The sequence below is a fragment of the Oncorhynchus mykiss genome, chromosome 4 (assembly GCF_013265735.2).
Source record: "Oncorhynchus mykiss isolate Arlee chromosome 4, USDA_OmykA_1.1, whole genome shotgun sequence".
Taxonomy (NCBI): domain Eukaryota; kingdom Metazoa; phylum Chordata; class Actinopteri; order Salmoniformes; family Salmonidae; genus Oncorhynchus; species Oncorhynchus mykiss.
The window spans coordinates 21,122,959-21,144,373 of NC_048568.1; the positions used below are offsets into that span (position 1 = coordinate 21,122,959).

A 21,415-nucleotide genomic window follows, 5' to 3' on the forward strand; every position below is an offset into this window, starting at 1 on the left:
TAATACATTTGACACAATTCAGAGGACAGACATCTGATTTCCTTCCTCCCACAGTGTTGGGAAACATGAATTGAAAGCAGTTTATTCTGAGAGTTACATGTGTTGGTTCCCTCTGTGTGCAGCAGGCTTTAGCCTATGGTAGATTAAGTCCACAGAAATGAATGGAAGACCCTGGGCATTCTTCCTAGTGATTCAGTTAGTGCTTTGGTGGAGACAACATGTGATTATAAATATGAAAGCACAGCCAGCACACACACACACACACACACACACACAACTTACTCTTCTTGAGTCCACGGGGCTGTGAGTGTGGCTGGAAGCCCCCAGCTGGGATGCCGTAGGTGCTCATCCTCTGGACCAGGTTGGCCACGTTCCCTGCACTCTTCTCTCTCCGCTGGGGCAGCTCCTCCTCGGCCTCCTCCTTTGTCACGTTCACCTCCTTGGGCTCCTTTACCTCCTGCCACCACACACACACACACACACACACACACACAGCAGAGAGGACAATGATTCATTTCAGCTATATTACAAGAGGAACAGTTGCACATTTTTGTGGAACAGTTCCATTTCAATAACGTTTCTGTTTCTCAAAATCATTGTCACGTGTCTAATCATAAAAATCTGAATTAAAATGATCTGAAAGTTAAAATTCAACTAAAGTGAGAGCACCGGCCTCTGTCAAGTGGACACATTGATACACCGAGATCTATAGTCAGCTAAAGGCATTAGGGCATGGAACTCATAGCCTATAGACCAATGCAGCAGTAGGCCAATAAATTCCATTGTCAACTAAGTGAAAATACATAAAGATGACAAAAACATACAAATTCAGGTTCTTTCTACTCAGTCGTCTGTCTGCCTGCAATTCTGTCTAGACTTGAGTTTCTCTTTTTATCAATTCCCCATTACGTCCGTTTACTTTCTGGTGAAATGGGGAATTGATCAAAACAAACAAACAAAGGGCAAACAATTCACACAATGAAACAATGACTGCACAAGAATTGGCGGGAGACAGCTGAACCATTCTGGAGAGAGACTCGCCTATATCTTAGCCACACACCCCTCCCTTTCCTGTCTAAAATGTTAATTATATGCAAGACACATTATCTTCACACATACAGTGCATTTGTAAAGTATTCAGACCCTTGACTTTTTCCACATTTTGTTACATTACAGCCGTATTCTAAAATGGATTAAATACAACAACAAAAATCCTCAATCTACACACAACATGTATTTGCTCTATAATTATGGAGTATTCAGAAATGTTAGCAAATTTATAAAAAACAAATCGAAATACCTTAGTCTCATAAGCATTCAAAGCCTTTGCTAAGAGACTTGAAATTAAGCTCAGGCGCACCCTGTTTCCATTGGTCATCCATGAGATGTTTCTACAACATGGTTGGAGTCCACCTGTGGAAAATTAAATTAATTGGACATGATTTGGAAAAGGCACACACCTGTCTATATAAGATCCCACAGTTGACCGTGTATGTCAGAGCAAAAACCAGGCCATGAGGTTGAAAGAATTGTCCGTAGAGCTCCGAGACAGGATTGTGTTGAGGCACAGATCTGGGTAAGGTTACCAAAACATTTCTACAGCATTGAATGTCCCCAATAACACGGAAGACAGCATCCATCATTCTTAAATGGAAGAAGAGTTGGTCATCTGGCCAAACTGAGCAATCGGGGGAGAAGGGCCTTGGTCAGGGAGGTGACCAAGGCCCTCTGTGGAGATGGGAGAACCGTGCAGAAGGACAAGCATCTCTGCAGCACTCCACCAATCAGGCCTTTATGGTAGTGGCCAGACGGAAGCCACTACTCAGTAAAAAGCACATGACAGCCCACTTGGTGTTTGCCAAAAGGCACCTAAAGGCCTCAGACCATGAGAAACAAGATTCTCTGGTCTTTGGCCTGAATGCCAAGCGTCACATCTGGAGGAAACATGGTGGTGGCTTACAAGCTTGTGATTTGAAACAATCCACAGCAAAACATTTTAAAGAAGCTAATGATCCATGATTCCTCTGTGGCTAAGTCATGCTTTCTGGTGAAGTATTACTAATGATTTTATTTGTTTCTGTACAGACAGGAGTAATTATATAAATTTGGCAAATGTATTTCAATTTACTTCCCGAGCCTATTGGACCTATGAAAGACTTCCTCATGTGCCGTTTCTCTCCTGGTCTTTTCATATCAACTTTCTTTCATTGTCCAGAAGCCAAAAAGGCACAATCCTAGTAGTTGCATCTGAGTTTCTAACAGAGATTTTAATCTCTGTCACATGTGAAACAACTCTCATCAGGTGCGTGGTTGAGAATAGTGTTTTCCTGTGAATGTTTGAAAATGATGGTTTATTGGCTGCTTCATTACAGGAGTTGCATGTACTGTTAAGAAGAATAACCATAATCTAAATGTGATTTCTGTCTTTCTGAGCACCGTGGGTGGACGCCCTGATGGATTATGCACCCAATGCATATGGGTCTGGTAAATTTCTCAAAATGGACAGTAAACTAAAATCTCCCCGGGTCACGTTGTCCGGCGCAAACACTTTCCTAGCAGAAAACCTGCGCCACACCGGCAGTCATGGGTCATGACAATAGTCAAATCTCGTATGTGCTCTGTACATGTGTTGTAAGTACCCAACTCGCTAATGACAGTCAGGTCACCAGTGGCCTGGTATTGTCCCTCTAATCACTCTGATGTCAATGCACATGCAATCTAAAATCACATCAAACACTTGTCAAAACAGTATCACGCTTTTAAAAAGCCACCGTTATGCTACATTGTGATCGAACAATTTGAAGACAGACATTTAACAAAAGGTTGCAACTGAGTAGAAAACATGTTTTTTGTGGATCTGGTTTCAAAGCCAAACAACTAAATTGACAGCGCTTTCTAAGGTGATGATTAAAACAAAGCATTTAAGATGTCACATGTAGAACCCCTATACATATATTAGAGTTTATGCATAGGCCTATACGAGCCCAAGCAAAAAAAAAAAAAAAAAAGATTGTCCCATTATACAATACATAGCCTAATAGACTACTACTAGTACATTACGCACAACAGATGTATTATTTTATTTTTGAAGATTCATGTCGTCTTTGGTACATAATTGGTCTAGCCTATAGGCTGCACCAAAATTAAACACACTCTAGTTATAGCCCTGGAGTATGAACTGTATCATTATCAATAGTGCAGGGTGGCTTACAGAGTATGGTTAGCCTACAATTACAGTGAATTTGTATTTGATTTTGAATAGTCTAGTAACAAGGCATTTGTTATATTTTCCATAATGAACAGGCTGACATTACCTTTAGCTACAGAATGATGGTTGCCATTTTTTTTTTTTTTAAGAAGATGACGAAAATGTCATGATCGCCACAACCCTGAACACAAAACCTACAATCATGAACTGATACAGCCAAAATATCTGATGCCTTCATATTGAACTTGTAAAGTAACTTTCACAGGCCAAACCATGTGTAGGCTCTCACTTTATCTAACCCTAACATTTAAGTTTATGTTAGCAGATTAAACTCAGTTGCTGGGCAGGGACTCCGTTGAGCGGCAACTAGCGTGGTCGGACTGGAGCTCCGACTTCACATAAAATTAGGTTTTAATCAAAAACTACTGATTATCCAAATCAGTAGTTTTGGATAAAAACATTATTTTAAAATAAAAATGTATGGGTCACATGAAACACATACTACAGGTGAAGACTTCCCCATGAAATGCTTACTTACAAGCCCATTCCCAACAATGCAGAATTAAAAAGTAACTTATGTTACATCGGCGCTCCAGTCCACCCACACTAGTTGTTAAGCAACTCCATCGTAAATTGTTGAGTTTAGTAAATCGTTAAGTCATATTACTGACGACTACTGTTCTACTTGCAAGGTTGTAAAGATCAACTACTATTGGAGTTCAAGAGGCACAAAGTCCAACCATGTCAAGATTTGAATAGTGTGTTGTGGGGGGAAGCAGCCAAAGGCTAGGTTCATGTAGGCTAAGGTTTCCCTTTAACTGCCCAGATGGAATCAACCATTTTGTAGTTCCCGCCCTCCGAAACGCTATGATTCCCCGAGCTGAGCAGCAGGAAGTACACAGGGTCATTCCTCCTCAGAGCACTTTAACAGACTCCTCATAAACATACAAAAACTCACAACAACTGGACTCCTCCTACACAAACACACTATTGATCGACTGTACTAAAAGTTTGCTGACACAGGTCTCTCACCTTGTGTGCTTTAACGTTTCCACAGCATTAACCACTATAATAACTGATACAATATAGTACATGCTCTGAGTGAATGTATGCTTTACTACTCCGTGGACCTGTCTGCTCATGTTGAGACCTGCTTCCTTTCCTCTCCAGCCCAGACCATTGAGCAGGGCTAGGACAGCAGCCAGTCAGCCAGTCACAGCCCGCTCCACTCACTCTGCCAGAAACTCCCAGGAACGCTGTAAGAAAGCACTATGGAATCGCTCCCAGTCTCTAGTGGCATCCACCTCACTGAACAAATGAGAGCTATGGCAACCTGCTTTTGAAACTTGCTTTGCAAAGTCTTCACATGCTGAATTTACACCAAATGATCATATTACAGACGACTACTGTTCCACTTGCAAGTTTGTAAAGAACAACTACTATTGGAGTTCAAGAGGCACAAAGTCCAACCATGTCAAGATTTGAAGCTGCAAATTACCAAATACACTCAACAAAAATATAAAACTCAACATACAACAACTTCTAAGATTTTACTGAATTACAGTTCCTATAAGGAAATCAGTCAAATTAAATAAATAAATTAGGCCTTAATCTATGGATTTCACATGACTGGGCAGGGGTGCCGCCATGGGTGGGCCTCCCACCGGGGAGCCAGGCCCAGCCAATCAGAATGAGTTTTTCCCCCACAAAATGGCTTTATTACAGACAGAAATACTCCAAGGTGCACCTGCGTAATGATCATGCTGTTTAATCAGCTTCTTCATATACCACACCTGTCAGGTGGATGGATTATATTGGCAAATGAGAAATGCTCACTTACAGGGATGTAAACAAATTTGCATACAAAATTTGAGAGAAATAAACTTTGTGCGTATGGAACATTTCTGAGATGTTTTATTTCAGCTCATGAAACATGGCACCAACACTTTACATGTTGCATTTATATTTTTGTTCAGTGTAGATGATTGTTAAGTTGTGACTGTCAATGAAAAGCAGAGAGACCCAGCCAGGCATATCAGAATTTAAAAAAATTTAATCACAGAAAAACTGTTCAAAAAGCAAATGGCTATTGCACCAGCGGAGAACATTGGCCAAATCCCCGCTGAGGGTGCATATTCACCGTCTTGATCATTGGGTCTGTGCCACTCTTCTTTGTTTTTGGACGATAATTTCCTCCTCCAGGTTAGATGGACGTCATATCCTTTCAGAAAACTAGGCGTATGTTGCGTGTCACTACTTCACAGGAGCACCACTTGAACGTAAACTTAAAAATACAATTCTAAATATTTTGGGGGGGGAAGAAATGTCTTCTGGAACATTGTGAACTTTCATGTGCCTTAATAACAAACTTGTATGCCATCTGTAAATAGGAATACAACTTAAATTACAAGCCTAGTTGGTTTAGCCATGGAAAAAGCAAGGAACCTTCCCGCTAGTCATGATTGGTTGAGATAATGAGGGGGCTGGACATGCCTAGAGAGGAGTTCAGATTGGTCTGCCATGTAGCACGCTTCGGTCTATAATATGAGCTGGTCAGTATGTGTAGGTAATCCTTTCTAACGTGGCTTTTTTGAAAAACAATGTAGTAGATCTCCATAAGTATTGCTCTCCACTTTCTGGAGGACTGAGTTTTAAAAATCTGTGGAATTGAGTATGAAAGCTAAGGAGAAGGAAAAAATTCTGGCATTTGATTGCAAATATTCAGACGGAGTCAAAAAGGGAACACACAGAAGGCTGTTGAATAAAACACCTGTCTCCGGATTACATCTTCAAAGGGCAACAATAGCATCCATGAAAGAGAGGGAGAAGCATCCATTGATATATGCAGGTAAGATAGTCTAGCAAGCTACATTTTCAGATATTATACATTTCTCATTTTGTCAGAAAGTCATCTTCATTTCAAGTTAGCTAGCTAGCTAACGTTAGGTGTATGATCTGTATAGTAATATTATTCAAATCTCAGAGCCATTTGTATTGCTAGTTATAGCCTAATGTTAACTAGCTAACATTGAACCTGGTTGGTGAGCTACCTTCATGCAGGGTAGTAATGTTATGAGTTGGAATTATGGTTAATTGTTTAGCTAGCTAGCTAGCTACATGTCTAAACAAAAGACTCCACTAGCAAGTAACTATTTCAATAGAATGTTTATGATGTCACTGAGAACTGTCGATAGACGTAGCTTGTAAATTCGCTTTGGCTATCTACTCAGATTTCAGAGCACTCTCGTCTGAGCACAAAATGTACGAACGCTCAACACCTGTTGAATATGTCCGGTGTCAGGAAACATTGGCAAAAAATATTAATTAAATAGTTGCCAGCAGCAAAGTTGCAGTCACCAACACTCTGGATAACATAAAAACAGCCTAACCAGCTCTGCTAGAGCGAGTAAAATGGTCAGAGTGAGCTGTTCTCTCATTTGTGCCTGGAAGTCACTAGCAAGCTAGCCAACGTTAGCCAGTCAGCCTGGGTGCTTGACTGCCGTTAGGCCAGGACGCTTGGATCAACCCTACCTTTCAGCCAGAGCGTCTAGTGTGAGCTCTGAACGCTCCGAGAGCGAAACGTTCTGAATTTACAAACGGCCAATCTGACAACACTCAGTCTACGAATACCCAGAGCACACTCTGGCATCCCAGATTACATTTACAAACACACCTGTAGTATAGTATAGTAGTATAGTATAAAGATGCTGAATGGGTGTAGACAAAGAGCTCTCCAGTAGGTACAAAACCTTCATGGGTCATTTTCTCAAAAGTAAGGTTACAAGTTGATCAACTTTCAAAGCAGAATTACTTTCCCATTGTTCCTCAACTGTAGTGTATGATATACAATTTTCTATTTCCGAGTCTCCACTTCTATCCAACGTAATAAAAAATAAATAAAAACACAATTAAAAAATTTGCTACATAAGGCCAAATCGAGTCGGTCGGTCACATATTGTATTTGTGTCTCCCCTTTTGTATGTTGTTGTTTTTTAAAATGTAACCTTTATTTAACTAGGCAAGTCCGTTAAGAACAAATTCTTAGTTACAATGATGGCCTACCCTGGCCAAAACTGGACGACACTGGGCCAATTGTGCGTCACCCTATGGGACTTCCAATCACGGCCGGATATGATACAGCCTAGATTCGTACCAGGGACTGTAGTGACGCCTCTTCCACTGAGATGCAGTGCCTTCGACCCCTGCTCCAGTCAAAAGTCCAACATTGTTTTTATTTATCTGGGTGTCCCGTACCAGTAAGAAATTAAACCTACTTTCACCCCTGCTGATCCCCGCTCCATCCGCTTCCTGGTTCACACATGCTGACTGGGTATTTTCACAGCAGAGGAAGAGGAGACAGACAGGAATGCTGTGTGTGTCCTGCTGACTGGCTGCTTCTCACACTGGACAGCAAGTCTCTTCTCTACCTTATGGGCGGCAGGTAGCCTAGCGGTTAAAGCGCTGGGCCAGTATCCGAATTTGAATACCCGAGTTGACAAGGTGAAAAATGTACCGATGTGCCCTTGAGCAAGGCACTTAACGCTAATTTGCTTCAGGGGTGCCGTACTACTATAGCTGACCCTGTAAAACAACACATTTCACTTTTTTTTACTAATGTAACAGGACAGAGACCAGCATCCCGACCAGAGTCCTGACTCCTGAACTATAAAACTATTTTAAGATTCATTCAATCCATAAAATAAAGACCATCAAGTCAAGAGTGACGGCAAGGAGGTGAGAGTCCTCGGGAGGAGCCAGACTGCTGAGATTGGGGAGAGAGAAGGAGACACATCCTCCTCTGGATGACTCTCAGCTCTGTCCCAAGAGAGAACCAGCCATTCTCAGAAACAACAACACTTTCTAAGAGTAACGCTGACTTGTACAACTCACTGTGGTGAAGCTGAACAAACAGCAAATGTATCAGACACAAAAAATGCCTAACTTTTCTTGCATAATTGGCTGCTATTTCCAACAATCACATATGGAGAAAAGGAGTTTCTTTCCTTTTCTCCCTCCTCTCCTTGGAGAGCCAAACAAACAGATTTAAGCCTCTGAGGTGTCAGAAGTGCAAACTGTGACAGCACCGCCAACACCCAAAACATCAAGACCTCCGCTGGCAAAGATCAGTTGTTGATTATAATACACACCTCAAAGAACCCTGTCATGTTGACGTTTAGTAAAGACGAGTAAATCTCTTACCGACTCCTCCAACTCAGACATGATTTCCTGGGAAGAACTTTTAGTCTCAGACAGTCATAGAAGAACTTATAGAGGAAGAAAACTAGTCTCAGTGTCCGGGAGCAAAGTTCAGTTCAGTTCAGTACAGCGAGATATCCCTCCTCAAAGCTGCCAGACTTCCTATCTCACTACTCTGGATTACAGCCAGGAGGGAGGGACGAGGGAAGAGCAGCCGCTCTCTGTGACTTCATCACAACATTCTACTACTAGCGTGACTTAGAATTTGCAATGAGTACCATGACAACTCCATTTCATATTAGAAAGAGAAGTGTACACATGTCTTCAACGGAAACACCAGATTTCATTGTGCACTAGGGTTTACAAGTCCCAAGTGTGCAACCAGTACTCTGTAGTTGGTAAAGCATGGAGCTTGCAACGCCAAGATAGCAGGTTCAATTCCCAGGACCACCCTTATGTCACTTTGGATAAAATAAGTGCCTGCTAAATGGCATATATTATAATACTGTTAGTGTACCTGTCAACCCGGAAGTTGTTTTGGGTCAGTGTCTCAATATTGTTTAACATGGGGAGAGGCTCTAAATCACCTTGACGAAGTTGTCAGGGAAGAGTCCTCTCTTCCCGTTGAGGTCTCCCTCCATCCATCCCTCCTCCTCGATCCTGCGGACATTCCTGATCACGTCTCCCAGCCTTAGGGTCAGCTCATCTTCATGGAGGGCATCATACTCATACTCAACCACAACCTCTACTGGAGAGAAGGAGGTAGGGCGGGAGGGAGAGAGGGCGGGAGATATTGAGGGAGGGGGGAGAGAGAGGGAGTGGGGGGAGAGAGAGGGAGTGGGGGGAGAGAGAGGGAGTGGGGGGAGAGAGAGGGAGTTACCAATATAACAAAACAGAGATCGCTGGACACATTGTCATGACATGTAGAGGTATGACAGTCCTGAAGCCTGCAAATGTGCAGACACTTCACTCAATGACATTGATCATACCTGCATGCTTGTTAAAATGTATTTTCTTTTTTATTTAACTAGGCAACTCAGTTAAGAACAAATTCTTATTTACAATGACGGCCTACCCCAGCCAAACCCTAACCCGGACGACCTTGGGCCAATTGTGTGCCAACCTATGGGACTCCCAATCACGGCCGGTTGTGATACAGCCTGGAATCGAATCGTGACACCTCTAGCACTGAGATGCACTGCTTTAGACCGCTGCGCCACTAGAGAGCCCGAACATGTTGCATTTGAAGAATGTTTTTGCATTTCAGGCTACAAGTGTGTGAATTGAAAGCAAAGAGTTATTTGAGAAAACAGGGATGGATCAAACAACAAAGCATACCTACTATGATATGAAGTCTCTAAATTGGGTGATTCTCGTGAAACTAGTTTTAACCATGGCAGTAACAAAGAGTTGTGGTGCATGATTAAATTCGGTCATTTTATAAAAATGTTCCTTTAGAAAAACCTAATTTATCTGAATAAAACTAAATATGTTGCTGTAGTTTGTCCATAAATGATAAAAACTGTTTACTAGTTGAAGTTTAAAATAAACCGTCATATTTATTGCGTAAAAACTGTCTCTGGACATGTTTCTCATTACCGTAACACTTTTTGAAGTTGCTGTAAAATCTCCAATAATTTGGTTTAATTCACCCATGATGCATAATCTAGAGGAGAAGTCCTTACATGAGCATACTTTTATTTCATTATTTCACTTATATGCTTTCAGAATGAGGATCTTATTCTCAAACACCCCATTTACAACACATTACCGGAATTACTAAAAAGCTCAAACAAATTGGAAAAAACTCTGAGAACCATGGGCTTTGTGTTCAATTGTTTTTTTGTATTTTTTTTGTATTTAAACCTTTATTCTACTAGGCAAGTCAGTTATTTTCAATGGGGGCCTAGGAACAGTGTACCTCGTCAGCTCTGGGATTCGATCTTGCAACCTTTCGGTTACTAGTCCAACGCTCTAACCACTAGGCTACGCTACCGCCCCACTACTCCCATTACTTGCAGATTGAGGTAAGGGCCTCATTACCGAAACACAAATTTCTCATTATCGACTCATGTTTAGGTCAGTTTTGGTAATGAGAACCCTCATTTTGATAATGATAATAAGCCAATTCTAATGTATAGTCAATGAGTGTGCTGTGCAGGTAACGTTAATTATTGACTAGGACCATTGCTTACACCTATTGTACAGATTTTTTGTAAAACAGTTATTTGATTAAGTATGAGTCAAAAAATGTGTATATAAACAATGTAGTTTACTTAAAGCTACAATCTGGAGTTTGTGTTCAGCAAAGAGTAACCCCACCACTTCAATAAGTACAGTAAATCCCCCATTTTGACATGTGTAACTGTTTTACAATAGAACTTTATTAATCCCCAAGGGGACATTTACTCAGGGATGGAAAGGGTGCTTCAGACAGGATAAACACACACAGACTGACAGTATAATTTTTAATAAAATAAATAAAACATTTAAGGCAACAGTTATAAGTGCATGGTGCAATTTATGAAACTAAACGACCGTGGTTGCTACAGTTCTTACTAAACTATGTCTAGAATAATCCCTAGGTCTTCGTTAATGGTCCTCTTAACGAGGAAGATAGCCTCGGGCACAAAATATGAGGCCCTGTGCCCATTGGTGGGGCACTTGAGACAGGCAGCGTCAAAGGGGGAGCAGTTGGAACTGCGTGTCGAGGACATGGGTGCTGTCCCCCAGGATATCATGGGCCTTCCTCCTGGCCTGCTTCTCAAAGAATGAGGCCAGACATCTGAGAGGCACCCTGGCGATCTTAGAGCATTTCACAATGGCTTGGAGGTGGTGCCTTGTTAAATAAAAAAGGTTTAAAAATATATATATTTTTTAATAATAAATGACAGCATCGGTTTTGCTCAACCTTCAGGGTGTTATCAAAGATGGCAGCAATATATTTATACTTGTCCACAATGTCCACCTCACCCTGGATGATCACCGGGTCCATCCTGGCTTCCTCCTAATGCTGACAACCATTTCCTTCATGTTGGAGACATTCAACTCCAGCAGCGCAGTCCCACCTGTCAATGAAGTCCTGGTGGTCTGAGAGGAGTGAGAGGACTGTGTCAAACTGTGGCAAACTTCACAAGATGGAGGTTGGTATGGCCACTCTGACAGGCATTGGTGTAGAGAATAAAAAAAGGTGACCGTACACACCGTGGTGAACCAGCGCAAGCGAGTAGCGTGTCTTAGTATTGGCATAGACTCTCTGTGGCCGTGGTCGTGATTGAACTGCGAGACAAGTTCTGGCGAGGATGGCAGACTGCATGATGCTAAATGCAGATGAGAAGTCCACAAATAAGAACCTGACAGAGGCCCTTCTGCCCTCCAGATGTCTGTGGATGGTGACCATCAAGAACAGCTTGGCGTCGTCCTTTAGCTGCGGTATGCAAACTGGAGGGGATCCAGAAGAGCACATGCCACAAACGTGATATGGGCCTTGACTAGCTGCTGCAGGGCCTTCATCACAAGAAAGGTCAGTGCAAAAGGCGTATGGTTGTTGAGAGAGCGAGGCTAGTCTTTCTTGGGAAAGGGGACAATGGTGGACGTTTACCATTAGCACTTACTTTTACTGTGGTTTGATATGTCAAGATAGTTTTTGGTCCATGCAATTGAGGAGCCTCCACAGGCACGCAGAGACCAAATCGACCAAATCGAGCTCTCACATTTCCGTGTGCTTCCAAAATGTTGTACCAATGTGTAGGCCTCAGTATAGCTCCGCATTGACATAACTGGATGGTGGTAGGTGGTGGTGGAGGGGTCCTGTATAAACACAAACTCAGTTCCTTGACAACATCCTTCACAAGAGCTCTACTCTGTTACGTGAAATGAAAGAGGTATGAATGCCCTGGCTTCTGCAGAGGCGGTATTACAGTAAATTCTGTACGGCCACTGCAGACATTCGATTGACCACGCAGATCTTTTAATCCATTGCCGAGGCGAGTGTGGCTAAGATGCAGAATGCACGTTTCTCTGCCGAAGGCAGTCTCAACCTGCAAATCTGTGCACATCATTGTTTCATAACTTCATTGTGTGAATTGTTTGCGTTTGATTGTTAGTGTCTAACAATTCCCCATTACATACAGTGCATTCAGAAAGTATTCAGACACCTTGACATTAAAGCCTCATTCTAAAATGGATTAAACAGTTGTTTCCCCCCTCATCAATCTACACATAATACCCCATAATGACAAAGCAAAAACAGGTTTTTAGAAATGTTTGCAAAAAAAAAAAAAACCTGAAATATCACACTTCTATAAGTATTCAGACCCTTTGTTCAGTACTTTTTTGAAGCACCTTTGGCAGCGATTACAGACTTGAGTCTTCTTGGGTTGGGCTTCAAGCTTGGAACACCCGCAGATCCTCTCAAGCTCTGTCAGGTTGGACGGGGAGCATCGCAGCACTGCTATTTCCAGGGCTTTCCAGAGATGTTCGATCGGGTTTAAGTCCAGGCTCTGGCTGGGCCACTCAAGGACATTCAGAGACTTGTCCCGAAGCCACTCTTGCATTGTCTTGGCTGTGTACTTAGGGTCATTGTCCTGTTGGAAGGTGAACCTTCGCCCCCAGTCGGAGGTCCTGAGTGCTCTGGAGTAGGTTTTCATCAAGGATCTCTCTGTACTTTGCTCCGTTCATCTTTCCCTCGATCCTGACTAGTCTCCCAGTCTCTGCCACTGAAAAACATCCCTACAGCATGATGCTGCCGCCACCACCACGCTTCACCATAGGGATGGTGCCAGGTTTCCTCCAGATGTGACAATTGGCATTCAGGCCAAAGAGTTCAATCTTAGTTTCATCAGACCAAAGAATCTTGTTTCTCATGGTCAGTATTTTAGGTGCTTTTTGGCAAACTCCAAGCGGGCTGTCATGTGCCTTTTACTAAGGAAGGTGTGGCTTCCGTCTGGCCACTCTACCTTAATTGCCTGATTGGTGGAGTGCTGCAGAGATAGTTGTCCTTTCTCATCTCATTCTCATCTCCACAGAGGAACTCTGGAGCTGTCAGGGTGACCATCGGGTTCGTTGTCACCTCCCTGACCAAGGCACTTCTCCCCCAATTGCTCAGTTTGGCCGGGCAGCCAGCTCTAGGGAGTCTTAGCGGTTCCAAAATTCTTCCATTTAAGAATGATGGAGGCCACTGTGTTTTTGAGAACCTTCAATACTGCAGAAATGTGTTGGTACCCTTCCCCAGATCTGTGCCTTGACACAATCCTGTCTCAGCCTTCTACGGACAATTATTTTGACCTCATGGCTTGGTTTTTGCTCTGACATGCACTGCCAACTGTAGAACCTTATATAGACAAGTGTGTGCCTTTTCAAATCATATCCAATCAATAGAATATACCACAGGTGGACTCAAATCAAGATGTAGAAACATCTTAAGGATGATCAATGGAAACAGGATGCACCTGAGCTCAATTTCGAGTTTCATAGCAAAGGGTCTGAATACTTATGTAAATAAGGCATTTCATTTTTTTAAATGGGGTATTGTGTGTAGATTGATGAGGAAATGTTTTTATTTAATCCATTTTAGAATATGGCTGTAACGTAACAAAATGTGGAAAAGGGGAAGGGGTCTGAATACACTGTTTAAATCGCTTAATAATTCAAACAAAAATGATATTGGTAAAATCACTATAACTAATTGGTAGGTCTACTATTACTTCTGTGAACTTTCATTATCCTCCCTCATAAGGGAGAGAAATGTGAAAATATCTCAGAAGGTACAGTATCTGGGTTTTTAGTAACGCAATTATAAGGCAATATTTGTTAAACCTACAGAAGGTACACAATTTATTCAAAATTAACATTAGTTGACAGTGGTCTTTACATCAACATTATTGTATTTACGATACATTAAGACTTTTTCTGGTATATATTTTAAGAGCACTTGTCCATCTGTTTAACAGAAATCAAAGCCTTTACTTATGCCAGATTTTTTTAGATGAAAATGGTTGAAAAATGAATCTTTGCTTTCATTTGCCCAAAATATAGACTCTTAGCTTTCATTTGACACCCAATTTGATATGTTCCTATGAACTTCACGTTTGGGCTCATGGGTCCTTTTACATGGAAATGTCCTAGCTAAATGCCACAGCCTCATCTGACTCATGGCGCTCATCATCCAGTTGATAAATCATTTTATGTACAGCCATGCTTTCGGCCGTTACTCTCATTATTTATGTCTATAATGATGGCCACTTCAGCAGATATCCCCATAAGGTTATTGGTAATTGCAGTACCATCGGAGTCAGAGCCTTTCCTGTGCCCCATTGGTTCCTGTGCTTTGATTAGGTCCAGGCTTGGATCAGTGGACTAGACATATGATGGCGCCGGAGAGGATGGCTGCCGTTTTATTGGCTCTTAAATAACCGTGCTATTTTGTTTGTAACTTATTTTGTACATAATGTTTCTGCTACTGTCGCTTAAGCCAGAAAATACCTTCTGGGCATCAGAACAGCGATTAATCACCACAAATTGGACAAATAATTTTTCTTTAATGAGTTGGATGGGAAGGATATACTCCAAACACCCGAAAAGTCCTTCATCCACCGTCATTCGCAGGAGAAAGAAACAGATTTCACGGAAGGAGATCAGGGTGCCTTGTGAGGATCAGGCGATGAGTGGCTAATCTGCCTCTGCCATCCGTACTGCTAGCCAACGTTCAATCGCTGGAAAATAAATGGGACAAACTAAAAGCATGTATATCCTACCAACGGGACATTCAAATCTGTGAAACCTTATCTTTCACTGAGGCGTGGCTGAACGACGCTGTTAATAACATAGAGCTGGCGGGTTATACACTCCATTGACAGGATAGAACAGCAGCCTCCAGTAAGACACGGGGTGGCGGCCAAAGTATATTTGTAAACAACAGCTGGTGCACAATACCTAAGTAAGGTTTTGCTCGCCTGAGGTTGAGTATCTCATGATAAGCTGTAGACCACACTATCTACCTAGAGAGATATATAATTTTCGTAGCTGTTTACATACCATCACAGACCATTGCTGGCACTAAGACTGCACTCAATGAGCTGCATATCATATAAGCAAACAGAAAAATGCTTATCCAGAGGCAGTGCTCCTAGTGGCAGGGAACTTTAATGCAAGGAAACTTAAATCAGTTTTACCTAATTTCTATCAGCATGTTAAATGTGCAACCAGAGGGGGGGAGGGGAAAAAAAAAAAAAAAAAAAACTCTAGACCACCTTTACTCCACATACAGAGACGCATACAAAGCTCTCCGTCGTCCTGCATTTGGCAAATCTGACCATAATTCTATCCTCCTGAGTCCTGCTTACAAGCAAACATTAAAAGTGGTCAGATGAAGCAGATGCTAAATTACAGGATTGTTTTGCTAGCTCAGACTGGAATATGATCCGGGATTCTTCCGATGGCATTCAGGAATACACCGCATTGATGACGTCATCCCCACAGTGACTGTACATACGTACTAGAGGTCGACAGATTAATCGGAATGGCCGATTAAATAGGGATGATTTCAAGTTTTCCTAACAATCGGAAATCGGTATTTTGGGCGCCGATTTCCGATTATTAAAAAAATATATAACGACAGAACGACAGATTTTCACCTTGTCAACTCAGAGGTGCCAATCTTGCAAACGCACAGTTAACTAGTCCAACGATCTAACCATTGCACTCCACGAGTAGCCAGCCTGTTACGCGAATGCAGTAGAAGCCAAGGTAAATTGCTAGCTAGCATTAAACTTATCTTATAAAAAAACAATCAATCAATCATAATCACTAGTTATAACTATTAATCCAGTTTAGCAGGCAATATTAACCAGGTGAAATTGTGTCATTTATCTTGCGTTCATTGCACGCAGTCACGGCATATGCAACAGTTTGGGCTGCCTGGCTCATTGCAAACTAATTTGCCAGAATTTTACGTAATTATGACATACATTGAAGGTTGTGCAATGTAACAAGAATATTTAGACTTAGGGATGCCACCCGTTAGATAAAATACCGAACGGTTCCGTATTTCACTGAAAGAATAAACGTCTTGTTTTCGAAATGATAGTTTCTTGATTCGATCATATTAATGACCAAAGGCTCGTATTTCTGTGTGTTATTATGTTATAATTAAATCTATGATTTGATAGAGCAGTCTGACTGAGCGGAGGTAGGCACTAGCAGGCTCGTAAGCATTCATTCAAACAGCACTTTCGTGCATTTTGCCAGCAGCTCTTCGCAAGCACAGCGCTGTTGATGACTTCAAGCCTATCATCCTAATGGCTGGTGTAACCAATGTGAAATGGCTAGCTAGTTAGCTGGGTGTGCGCTAATACTGTTTCAAACGTCACTCGCTTTTAGATTTGGAGTAGTTATTCCCCTTGCCCCGCAAGGGCCGCAACTTTTGTGGAGCGATGGGTAATGACGCTTCGAGTGTGGCTGTTGTCGATGTGTTCCTAGTTCGAGCCCAGGTAGGGGTGAGGAGGGGGACGGAAGCTATACTGTTACACTGGCAATACTATAGTGCCTATAAGAACATCCAATAGTCAAAGGTATATGAAATACAAATGGTATAGAGAGAAATAGTCCTATAAATACTATATTAACTACAACCTAAAACCTCTTACCTTGGAATATTGAAGTCTCATGTTAAAAGGAACCACCAACTTTCATATGTTCTCATGTTCTGAGCAAGGAACTTAAACGTTAGCTTTTTTACATGGCACACATTTTTACATGGCACATATTACTTTCTTCTCCAACACTTTGTTTTTTCATTATTTAAACCAAATTGAACATTCATTATTTATTTGAGGCTAAATTGATTTTATTGATGTTTTATATTAAGTTAAAATAAGTGTTAATTCAGTATTGTTGTAATTGTCATTATTACAAAGAAATATATAAATATTTTTTAAATCAGCCGATGAATCAGTTTTTTGGTCCTCCAATAATCGGTATCGGTGTTGAAAAATCATAATCGGTCGACCTCTAATACATACCCCAACCAGAAGCCATGGATTACAGGCAACATTCACACTGAGCTAAAGGGTAGTGCTGCCGCTTTCAAGGAGCTGGACTCTAACCCGGAAGCTTATAAGAAATCCTGCTATGCGCTGCGACGAACCATCAAACAGGCAAAGCGTCAATACAGGACTAAGACCGAATCGTACTACACCGGCTCCGACGCTCATTGGATGTGGCAGGGCTTGCAAACTATTACAGACAACAAAAGAGAAGCACAGCCAAGAGCTGCCCAAGACGAGCTACATAACGTCTATGCTTGCTTCGAGGCAAGTAACACTGAAACATGGGTGAGAGCATCAGCTGTTCCCGCACGACTGTGGGATCACGCTCTCCGCAGCCGATGTGAGTACGACCTTTAAACAGGTCACCATTCACAAGGCCGCAGGGCCAGACGGTTTACCAGGACGTGTACTCCGAGCACGAGCTGACCAACTGGCAAGAGTCTTCACTGACATTTTCAACCTCTCCTTGTCTGTAATAGCAACATGTTTCAAGCAGACCACCATAGTCCATGTGCCCAAAAACACTAAGGTAACCAGCCTAAATGACAACCGACCTGTAGCACTCATGTCTGTAGCCATGAAGTGCTTTGAAAGGCTGGTCCATGGCTCTCAACACCATTATCCCAGAAACCCTAGACCCTCTCCAATTTTCAAACCGCACCAACAGGTGATGCAATCCCTATTGCACTCCACACCTAGACAAAAGCCACACCGGTGAGAAGGCTATTCATCGACTACAGATCAGCGTTCAACACCGTAGTGCCCTCAAAGCTCATCACTAAGCTAAGGAACCTGGGACTAAACACCTCCCTCTGCAACTGGATCATGGACTTCCTGACGGGCCATCCCCAGGTGGTAAGGGTAGGTAACAACACATCCACCACGCTGATCATCAACACGGGGGCCCCTCAGGGGTGCGTGCTTAGTCCCCTCCTGTACTCCCTATTCAATCATGAATTCATGGCCAGGCACGACTTCAACAACATCATTAAGTTTGCCGATGATGACAGTGGCAGGCCTGATCACCGACAATGATGAGACAGCCTATAGGGAGGAGGTCAGAGACCTAACCATTTGGTGCAAGGACAAAAACTTCTCCCTCAACGTGATCAAGACAAAGGAGATGATTTTGGACTACAGCCCCATTCTCATCGATGAGGCTGTAGTGGAGCAGGTTGAGAGCTTCAAGTTATTTTGCTGTCCACATCACCAACAAACTAACAGATCCTCAAAAAGTTTTACAGCTGGACCATCGAGAGCATCCTGACTGGTTGCATCACTGCCTGGTATGGCAACTGCTCAGCCTCTGACCGCAAGGCACTACAGAGGGTAGTGCGTACGGCCCAGTACATCACTGGGGTCAAGCTTCCTGTCATCCAGGACCTCTATACCAGGTGGTGTCAGAGGAACGCCCTAAAAATTGTCAAAGACTCCAGCCACCCTAGTCATAGACTGTTTTCTCTGCTACCGCACGGCAAGCGGTACCGAAGCGCCAAGTTTAGGTCCCATAGGCTTCTAAACAGTTTCTACTCCAAAGACATTAGACTCCTGAAAATCTAATCAAATGGCTATCCAGACTATTTGCATTTCCCCCTCTCTTCTACACTGCTGCTACTCTGTTGTTATCTATGCATAGTCACTTTAACGCTACCTACATGTACATATTACCTCAATACTGGTGCCCCCGCACATTGACTCTGTACCGGTACCGCCTGTATATATACATAGTCTCACTATTGTTATTTTACTGCTGCTCTTTAATAATTTGTTAATTTTATTTATTTAAGTATTTTCTTAAAACTGCATTGTTGGTTAAGGACTTGTAAGTAAGCATTTCACTGTAAGGTCTACCTGTTGTATTCGGGCGCATGTGACAAATACGATTGGATTTTGATGCAATTAGGCTACTCTGGGAATGTACTGTACTGAAGCACCCCCATCCCGTCTGTCTCAACAACATGAGCTGCTCTCACTACTATTGTGTCTTGGCATCCTAGTATAGTATTGACTGGTGTGTGACCTCTCCCTGTATGTATTAGTCTACAGTGTTTCCTCGTCTTGGACGTGGTAGTAGTGCTATTAAATTAACCCACTGACCCATTTAATCAGTGGACCCACTTTGTTCCAGAAGCACTCAGGGAACAGCTAGTCCTGACCTCTCTCCCACTGTGAGCATATGTTTTGAATCCAGCCATGTGTGTGTGTGTGTGTGTGTGTGTGTGTGTGTGTGTGTGTGTGTGTGTGTGTGTGTGTTAATCTGTACACCAATAATAGGACAATACTTTTGAGCTGGTTGAAATAGGCTATTTGCTTCAGTTTGTAACGTAGGCCTATCCTAAGTCATGACACTCCACTCCTGGCCCGTTTTTCAGTCCAGGCAGGTGACTCTCAAATCTCATAAAACCGAACTGGAAGGAAGTTTCACCCACTGGTCAACATGGCGCATTAATGGGAGTATTCAGAAAGCCCCCAGTCTACTTCACAAAAATAGAAGTGTCCTATAAAATCTGAATTGCGAATAATGCCGACGGAATCACGGAATCTAGACATTGAAACGGAAAAAGGAAGGAAATCCACTAATTGTATTGAATGTATTATTAAATGCATTCATTTGCTCAAGTTAAAGCTGCAATATGTAACTTCTTGGGTGACCCGACCAATTCAACATGGAAATGGGAAATGTCATTCTCATTGAAAGTAAGTCTAAGAAGTGGTAGATGTGTTCTATGTGCACTATTTCCTATAAAAAAGAAAGCCTAGCTGCAGCACTAACCACCTGTGTGCTGTAATGTGTTTAGGAAGGCATTTCCTCCTAAGGAAAAACTAAGAGGGCTTTCTTTGTCTACTTTCCAGCAGCGCCGGTATTTCAAGGGCGAACATTACTCTGGCAGAATAAGAACAAGTCAACCCAGGACAAAAAGAGGATGATTTAGCTTTAGACCCCTTTTTAATAGGGCGCCGAGGCCACCTTTGGCAAAGGACCCTTGGAGGCAAAACACGGTGGTATGAAAGCATCTTTTGTCCCCAATCTCCATCCACCACTTATCTCTGCTTCACCACAACGTAATTTATGGAGGCCCCCAACGGGAGGGACGAGCTCCTAATTTCTGTCCGTGTAACAACAGGATGAGATACTGTCTGACTTTGGCCAGTGGTAAACGAGGCTCTGCAGACAGACTGCTGGTCTGGTCAGGACCCTGCCTCATGCCCTGCTGCGCCTTCTCAATGTAGGCTACACCATCAACGCTAACACTGATTAGTGTAAGCAGAAGTGGCCTTATCTGTGGTTCCTGGGTAAATAATGGGCGCTGGGGGGGAATTGATGGCTGCTGGCCAGTGGGATGGATTATTAAGGCGCGAGAGCTCGCTATCAGCTAAGTGGCAGAATGTCCTTGCCAGGCCAAAGTGAGGATGAGGATCTGAGTGTCTGGATGGAAGCCCGAGGAAAAGAGGCTGAGGGATCTTGCTGGCAGTCGTTCCCACATACAGGTCCCAGTCCAGCTTGGCGTTTCAAGTCATAATGGTTGAGGGTTCGGATCCGGGTAGGGAAAGTTGATCATGGATCTGTGATTAGCGGTATTTTCTCCCTCGGAACAAGCCCAGGCTGCTGGGCCAACATTGATGATGTCAGAGGAGCAGAGCCACTGAGCAATTTTTTGCCGTGTGTGCATCATTGACTGCTTTGATGTGTGTCATGCTTGTGTGCCGTCATGGTGTTTCTTTGTTCTCCTGTATGTCTGTGTTGTATAGTGGTCCCATTTGTGTGGGCTAAGTTATGTTTACACCAAGCAGCGTAGCACCGCTCCTCCTGGCCGATTAACACGCTGGCTGCTCATTGGGCTACAAATTATTCTATAGTCCTATATTTATAGAAGTGAATTTCCCTCCTCATCATCATCATGGCCCGCATAATGAGAGGGCAGGACACAAGCAGCAGAACAGACTGCACAGTCCAGCAGTGGCT

The 21,415-nt window shown here is 42.7% G+C and overlaps 1 protein-coding gene across 5 annotated transcripts in view; it reads right to left on the bottom strand.

Moving 5' to 3' along the window:
• The window catches only part of LOC110522288 (CD2-associated protein), a 100,591-nt gene that overhangs the window by 51,023 nt on the left and 28,153 nt on the right, over positions 1-21,415 (bottom strand). For 2 of the 5 annotated variants that reach the window (XM_036975867.1, XM_021600553.2), the window contains exons 2-3: positions 8,992-9,149; positions 283-457 (exon numbers count right to left, since the gene is read on the bottom strand). In XM_036975867.1, coding sequence (XP_036831762.1) covers positions 283-457; positions 8,992-9,045 — 229 coding nt within the window. In that variant the 5' untranslated portion in view covers positions 9,046-9,149. Of the gene's footprint in view, positions 1-282; positions 458-1,300; positions 1,410-8,407; positions 8,555-8,991; positions 9,153-21,415 lie in introns of those variants that run through there. The other 3 variants (XM_021600552.2, XM_021600556.2, XM_021600555.2) reach the window with 3 other exon arrangements.